The 8,002-nt window shown below is 34.9% G+C and overlaps 2 protein-coding genes across 2 annotated transcripts; both read right to left on the bottom strand.

Annotated features, from left to right (window-relative positions):
* Positions 1–3,030: 3,030 nt before the first annotated feature.
* On the bottom strand, positions 3,031–7,062 carry LOC123550306 (uncharacterized). The gene is made up of 2 exons (XM_053546652.1): positions 6,606–7,062; positions 3,031–5,544 (listed from the first exon to the last, which is right to left on the bottom strand). The coding sequence occupies exon 2, from the start codon at positions 4,286–4,288 to the stop codon at positions 3,149–3,151; it is 1,140 nt and encodes a 379-aa protein (XP_053402627.1). The 5' UTR covers positions 4,289–5,544; positions 6,606–7,062; the 3' UTR covers positions 3,031–3,148.
* LOC123550663 (transcription intermediary factor 1-beta-like) lies at positions 4,783–6,976 on the bottom strand. Its single transcript, XM_045339089.2, has 3 exons — positions 6,606–6,976; positions 5,176–5,544; positions 4,783–5,059 (listed from the first exon to the last, which is right to left on the bottom strand). Exons 1-3 carry the CDS (start codon positions 6,974–6,976, stop codon positions 4,783–4,785), a joined length of 1,017 nt encoding a protein of 338 aa, XP_045195024.2.
* Positions 7,063–8,002: the final 940 nt, after the last annotated feature.

Here is an 8,002-nt window from a genome sequence, read left to right as displayed (position 1 = left end):
TTCAACTCTAGTTATATGCTACTTAGATTTGTTTCTTACTACGTATTGTAAGCCTAACTGAAGTACAAGATTTCCGCTGTCCGTTAAATCTTATTAATTTGAATATTTAAAGAAATCAAGATTATGTTTAGCCAAATACATTAGAAATGCAAGTTTATAACAAATTTTTCTACCCCCTTTGTCACATTTTGCCGAAAACGATATATGATAGATCTAATTATATGTTATTAGATTTGTATCGAGAAATATGTACGAGGTCTACAGCGGAAATAATACGTGAATTTAGGAGAACGACACAATTATGACGCCACAATTGATGTCACGCATCCGAAATCAAATTTGAACATTACTATGGAAATATTTTGACGTTTGAGGTTCTATTGTAACTTAAAGTAGTTTTAAAATGAATATAGATCTATAGTAATATGAATTTCTCATGCCTACCCTATCTCATTATTTATAAGAAATAAACTCAAGAAATTGTTTTGGTAACCGTATCGTATACTTATAATTTTTCTAGCCTTACAATTTTCATTTTTGATGAACCAATATCAAGAAAGCAATTATATGAAATCCTGGCTACAGTGGCTTTAATTGCTGATACACGATATTTTAAAATGACTATCTTTGTAACCAATATTGGTCATAGATGTATCGTAAATAATGATTAATTGAGCCTGTTCATGGTGTGACACACCTAACGCACCTTAGCATCGTGTTAAGCGGAATAATTCAGATACATGAAATGGACTCCATAATTCCAAAGGACCAGATAATATATCAACACTGGGTCCAAGTACGGATAGGCTTTTTATGGCATTTATTAGCTCTCAATCTCAAAATGTTTTGTGTTTTAACACATTTACAAAACAACAATTCTTCAACCAACATTAACTGACGTAATTATTATGCTGTATGCAAATGACATTTTCCGTGTTTGTTACAAAATGCTAATGTTTGACGACACATGCATATATTACAGTAGCATTACTTTTTTCATTGCTCAATACCCACAACACTGCGCATACAGTGAAGATCTCTCCGTAATTTTAAAGTCTTAGAGATTTCCTTCATTTCTGATATACACGTGAATAAGCAATACAATATAACAATTGAATTCAGTGTTGGTAACTGCAAATGTACACCTTTTGCTAAGACAGATGTCTTGTTTAAGCTGTCTCTCTGAAAATAGACCAGAAAAAAGGTGTATTTTCAGAACTAGATATATCGTACAAAGATATATCTCCTCATCTTACTATTTTAACATTAATACACATTTCAGACTTTCTTATTTACAGACGTCGTAATTTGTCTCAGTGTGCTAATTTTAAAGTTTTAATAAACATGCAAAAAAATACATAAGTAATTAAGTATCGTTCAAATTCTTTTCGAAATTTCAAAACCTTACGTAGGAATGTACATTGCGCTCTGATGAACTACAGTTGATGTATATTGAACGTATATTACGGTATAAATTAAATGGGTATAACAGTTACATTTGGATCCGCAGTTCACGAAAAGTGTATTTTTTCTCAGGTGATGCACTTGCTGTCGCTGAATATATTTTATCTTTGAAGAAAAAAAAACATCCGACTAACAGACTTATACCATTACGTTGTATTAGTATCCTAAATATGCTTTTCTTTTATCAATGTGGCAGGCTTTGTTAACACAAAAATGTAATATCAGTTACTAACAGGAACGTGATTATCTAAATTTTCTTTGAATTTTAGACCCAAATACGTTATTAACTACATGTACTACTTTTGTGGTACCAATGTGTAGTAGAAAATCTTTTGAGTTTAAGAGATTTGATGGCAAAGCAAGTGATCTACAGAAATTCAGACATTAAACATTTCGAACAATTATTGTGTCTATGGTAAAGTTCCATCATTGTAGCTTTGAAAATAAGGGAGTAATTTAAGCAGGCTTGTAACTTCACTGAGGCAAACGGAGACACTTGCCTCAGTCAAAATGTCTGAACTTAACAAATTTTGAAATTCCAAATGAAACTATCTTCAACTAATAATGAAGAAATAGTTTATGATCCGTAGAATTTTTTAACTTCTATACACAAAAAGCACCGGTGGCAAAATTCCACCTAAAACAAGGTTAGTGTCCCTGAGTGCTCAAATATGGTACATTTTGTACTATCAAATGCAAATGGTGCGGTCGCGACCTCTTTTTCTATCAATCCTGGAATTTCTTCAGGTGGTGCGATTGAGGTACTGTTTTATATTGTTAATAATGCACACTTACTTTATCGTGTTTACATGAATTTTGATTCTGATCAGTAAAAACGAGTGTTTCTAGCTAATTGGTAGTGTTTTACATACAGAAACAGTCAAATTGAGCATGCCAAAGGACTAGAGGACGCCTGTAAGATATATAATGAGGCAATGTATGACAATTACATATAAAGTATATATTCAGTTTTTTATAATCGCCGAGTATTTCATAAAAAGGTATAAAGGCGAGATTTCTATATCAAAAAACTTTCTAGGGGGAGATTTCCTAAACCGTCATCTCCCTTACGCGCTTACCTGACCTCTGTTTGAGATATTTCATTATTGCGAGGATATACATAATAGTCTTGGTGAAGTTTATGCATTCAATTTCTTTTAATGGCGATGATATAACATTACACTGAATTTTCATAAAATACATTTGTTGAACTAGGAGACTACAATTAGCTCCTGTATGCTGACTGTCGTAATAAACCTGACAATTGTTGCTCTCAGTCCTTACTAAACCCAGACATTTGGTAACTCTGTTGAAACTGAGTCTTGCACGCAACACGTTTTGTTCTGGCGATTGTTTTTACACAAGTTATCTGAATATGATCCTATCAGAATATCCGTCTATTCGAAAAAAGTTGTAAACTGCACAAAATTATATAAAATCATTGACCTTTCGTCGTTAAGAATAATATAAAGTTTGGTCGCTACAACTACTATATACCGCCTCCAAGGTGGGGGTCATAAAAATTCCGTTGCAATGTGAACATACGAAGAAGGGCTCCACGCGGTAAAAGATAATACAGGTTTTATGAACATATAATGATACAATTCTGAATGATATGGTAAATGTAATGCACAAAGTCGATAGTTCATCTTTACAGTCTGCTTACAGTGTCACTGAAACCAGTTCAGTCATCTAGTTCTAGGACATACAACTTATTACTGGAATTACCAACGAGTAAACGTTTGTGCTTATTGTCAAAACACATTCCCCGTATATGTCGTAAGTTATCTTCAGCAGCAATTAATTCCCCGAGGCATATGCCATCATTTCTGAACATAATGATATTGTCAGATAAAAATCCTGCCATGAATAATATTCCATCTTGATAACAACTGACTGCCATCACGCCCGACAGTCGTTTATCTCTTAAAACCTTTGTCACTGTCCTATAACTATCGACACCTGCAACGCCCGACAGTCGTTTATCTCTGAAAACCTTTGTCACTGTCCTACAACTATCGACACCTGCAACACTTTCATTCATGTCAGATATGTACTGTGATGTAGAGTCAGCGCCAGCAGGAAATATACCTTTTGGTGACTCTGATATTTCATTTGAAAAACTTTTGTCTATAGACATTAACTTTGTACCACTTACGTTGTATATGTTTATACCGTTTACAGTTTTAACCCAAAATTTATCCGCAAAGAATGAAAGTCCAAAATACCCGCCACTTTCAATATCAAAACTCCTCGTTTGCGATAATGTGGCACCTATATGAACAAATTGTATTTTTCCATCCTTACTGCTGCCGACTTTAACAGCTACTTCTGATTCACCAGAACAGCAAATACCAAGAGGTCCACTGCCTAGATCGCAGTGATCTTTCACCTTGTAATCATTATCAAGCCTTTTAATAGTTCTGTTTTTGTCGTCAGCCAATATAATAGTGCCATCGGGAAGCTGACATATTCCGATGATCCAACAGGTCTCTTTATCATCCTTTTCCTTTACATTTACTTCTTTCTTTGATTTAATCTTTAACGGTTCTTTGTTCGGGCTTCTTTCTTCTGTTTGTCTCCTTTCCTCAGTTTTTACCAGGAAGGTTGCCGCTATGATTTGTTCGATTAGCTCCTCATTCGCCGTGTACTGTATCGCTCTAGCTTTCTTTTGCTTTGTGCTGATACTTAGCTTTTCAATACCTGCTAACAGTTGCTTTTGTATCTTCTCCTGCACAAACCTTTGCGTCTTATTTAGGTTTTCCAAAGAACTAATCTGCTCTCTAGACTTATCTAATTGTTCTATTGCTTCAGTGATAGTCATGGTGTCGGCTTGAAGTTCTTGCTCTATTTTCTAGTATTTACGTTCTATGGAGGTGGACGCTTCATCCCTAAGCCTCTTAATATGAGAAATAATCTTCCTGCTTGTTCGTTTTACTTTCATTAAATGCTCTTTCTTTTCCGTCCCTAAGGTTTGTAAGTTCCCTATTTTCTCTTCCTTAGCAACCATCAGCTCGTCTCGCAGATAGCTAATCTTGTCTCCAATAGACGTATGAGCTAATGTTCTACATCTGGCGGCTTCTGCCACCTCGCTTACGTTATTACATAATCTGTAAGAATATATATCATATATAAACAGTTTAATTTCTGGAAACCATTATGAAAATTTACTATGCATTAAAATTAACATGCTAACAGTTGCTTTTGTATCTTCTCCTGCACAAACCTTTGCGTCTTATTTAGGTTTTCCAAAGAACTAATCTGCTCTCTAGACTTATCTAATTGTTCTATTGCTTCAGTGATAGTCATGGTGTCGGCTTAAAGTTCTTGCTCTATTTTCTCGTATTTACGTTCTATGGAGGTGGACGCTTCATCTCTAAGCCTCTCAATACGAGAACTAATCTTCCTGCTTGTTCGTTTTACTTTCATTAAATGCTCTTTCTTTTCCGTCCCTAAGGTTTGTAAGTTCCCTATTTTCTCTTCCTTAGCAACCATCAGCTCGTCTCGCAGATAGCTAATCTTGTCTCCAATAGATGTATGAGCTAATGTTCTACATCTGACGGCTTCTGCCACCTCGCTTACGTTATTACATAATCTGTAAGAATATATATCATATATAAACAGTTTAATTTCTAGAAACCATTATGAAAATTTACTATGAATTAAAATTAACATGCTAACAGTTGCTTTTGTATCTTCTCCTGCACAAACCTTTGCGTCTTATTTAGGTTTTCCAAAGAACTAATCTGCTCTCTAGACTTATCTAATTGTTCTATTGCTTCAGTGATAGTCATGGTGTCGGCTTGAAGTTCTTGCTCTATTTTCTCGTATTTACGTTCTATGGAGGTGGACGCTTCATCCCTAAGCCTCTCAATACGAGAACTAATCTTCCTGCTTGTTCGTTTTACTTTCATAAAATGCTCTTTCTTTTCCGTCCCTAAGGTTTGTAAGTTTCCTATTTTCTCTTCCTTAGCAACCATCAGCTCGTCTCGCAGATAGCTAATCTTGTCTCCAATAGATGTATGCGCTAATGTTCTACATCTGGCGGCTTCTGCCACCTCGCTTACGTTATTACATAATCTGTAAGAATATATATCATATATAAACAGTTTAATTTCTGGAAACCATTATGAAAATTTACTATGAATTAAAATTTTATCAACGTGCCCGTACATGTACACTAATTGTTAGTTAATTACCAAAATTTAGTTCGAAACACCAGTAAAAGTTCAATAACATCCTCCCAATTATTTAGAGGAGCCAGATATGCTCAAAGCAAAAACAAAAAAATACATACAAGTAACAGACCACCAGGAATGACGCAGGGGTCCAGTAGTAGCGCTGACTGACTACGGAACTAGGGGTCGTTAGTTCGAGTCCCAACTCCTTCAACTAAAATTACTATCATCGGGATAACAGCCCCGTGTATGGATGCTTAACATTTAATTCGCAAAAGAACTTGAGAAACTGGTGTAATTATAATGTCTTTTGTATTTTGCACTATCCTCCAACTAAAATTACTTACAATCTTTTGGCGGGGTCTTACCCATGGATTTCCGGTGGCGGCTATAAATAAGCTTATTTTCTGGAAACCAGTAAGAAAATTTACTTTGAATTAGAATCTGATCGACGTGTCCAATTCACAGAAATAAGTTATGACAATCAATAATCAATTACAACATTTATAACATCCCGTACATGTACTTTAATAGTTAGTTAATTATCAAAATTTAGTTCGAAACACCAGTAAAAGTATTATAACATCCTCCCAATTATTTAGAGGTACCACATATGCTCAAAGCTAAAAAAACACACACATACAAGTAGCAGACCACCAGGAATGACGCAGCGGCCCAGTGGTAGCGCTGACTGACTACGGAACTAGGGGTCGTGTGTTCAAGCCCCAACTCCTTCAACTAAAATTACTATCATCAGGATAAGAGCCCCGTGAATGGGTGCTTAACACTTGATTCGTAAAAGAACTTGGGAAACTGGTGTATTGGAGAGTCTTTTGTATTTTGCACTATCCTCCAACTAAAATTACTAACAGTCTTCTGGCGGGGTCTTAATAAGCTTACAAACAAGTGATAAAATAAGCAAATCGCTCACCAAAACGCCTTACTTTTGAAGTAAATACCAACCTGCGGTCTTTAGCGATACATAGAGCACAGTACACCATATCGTGCGAGCCACAAAACATCTCAATTTCTCTGTCTGTGTGCAAACTGCAGCTGGGATTTAGAATAGCCCTTGCCCTTTTCCTTTTTCCCGAACCATTATGTTTCACTGGGTCTGTAAGTTGGTGGTCTCTTGTTGCTGTGAAACGTGTGTGACGTGTGTGACATCGCGTACATGCAGCGCATAGATATTCCTTGCACTGTGGGCAGTATTTTGTCGCTTCCGTTCTGCGTCCATCGTCAAAACAAGGGCCATAACATGGGTGGCAAGATTTCTCAAAATCGGCATCAGACCCGCCTTGAACAGACCCCGATAGATCCGCAAATTCGGCCATTCGTTCTGTCAATGTTTACAATTACTGATTGCATATATGCCTAACGTATCAGATAAAATGCTTTAATAGCTGATTTTATAGATCTATGTTTGAATGTGCCACCCACTTTCATGTTTTCAGGAGGGTATGCCTAAAACAAGAAAAGGATTTTTGTATGCTATAAGGAGTTATATTTTACTAATTACTGAATATATTGCTATTTGGAAGACATTATTAATAACATGATTAAATCACACACCTAAAGGGGAAAATATAAAGGTTGATGTTAAAGGAAAAATCAGTGACACTATAAAACCGTGATCTGATGAACTCCTTTTCGCACATGGAAATGCTTTTCAAATATTTAATTTGTCTAAATGCTGAATATAATGCTTTTTTCAACACAGTATGAATACTCTGATTAAATTATACATCTAAAATGAAAACAAAATTTCGATGTTAAATAAAACAAATCTGTGACACTTTATATACTATGACCTGAAGAACTCCTTTTCACATAATGTGAATTCTATGCGAAAAGGAATTTTCTTTGCCAAATCATATAAAATCAAACAGTTTTTGTTATCACTGTTGTAATATTATGCTGAATTAACATATCTGAAGTTAAAATAAATTTTGGTGATAAAGTAGATAATCATTGCCAACTTCACACAGTCTGATAGGAAAAACTTCTTTTCCTGCTATTGAGTCCATTCATGAAAAGGACTTATACTTTCCAAATAATATGACATAAAACACCATTGTTATAAAATTATAATGAAAGCAGAAACATATAGATAAAAATATAGATGTCAAAGGAAAAAATCGTTGTCGAATTTATCTTAAAATCTTCTTAATTTTCGCATATGAAAGTTCTTCACGAATTGGAAATATATAAGATTTTCTTCACCATGCTATAAATATTAATTACAACGATGGTATAACTTTTTCAACTTTCTAAAATCACATACAAAAAAAAAGAATATCGTTGAAGTTAAAGGAGAAAATCCTTTCCAGTATATACCGAGGTACAAAAATCCTCTTTTC

This window comes from Mercenaria mercenaria, chromosome 6 (genome assembly GCF_021730395.1).
Source record: "Mercenaria mercenaria strain notata chromosome 6, MADL_Memer_1, whole genome shotgun sequence".
Classification (NCBI taxonomy): Eukaryota; Metazoa; Mollusca; class Bivalvia; order Venerida; family Veneridae; genus Mercenaria; species Mercenaria mercenaria.
This window is presented reverse-complemented; position numbering and strand designations above follow the sequence as displayed.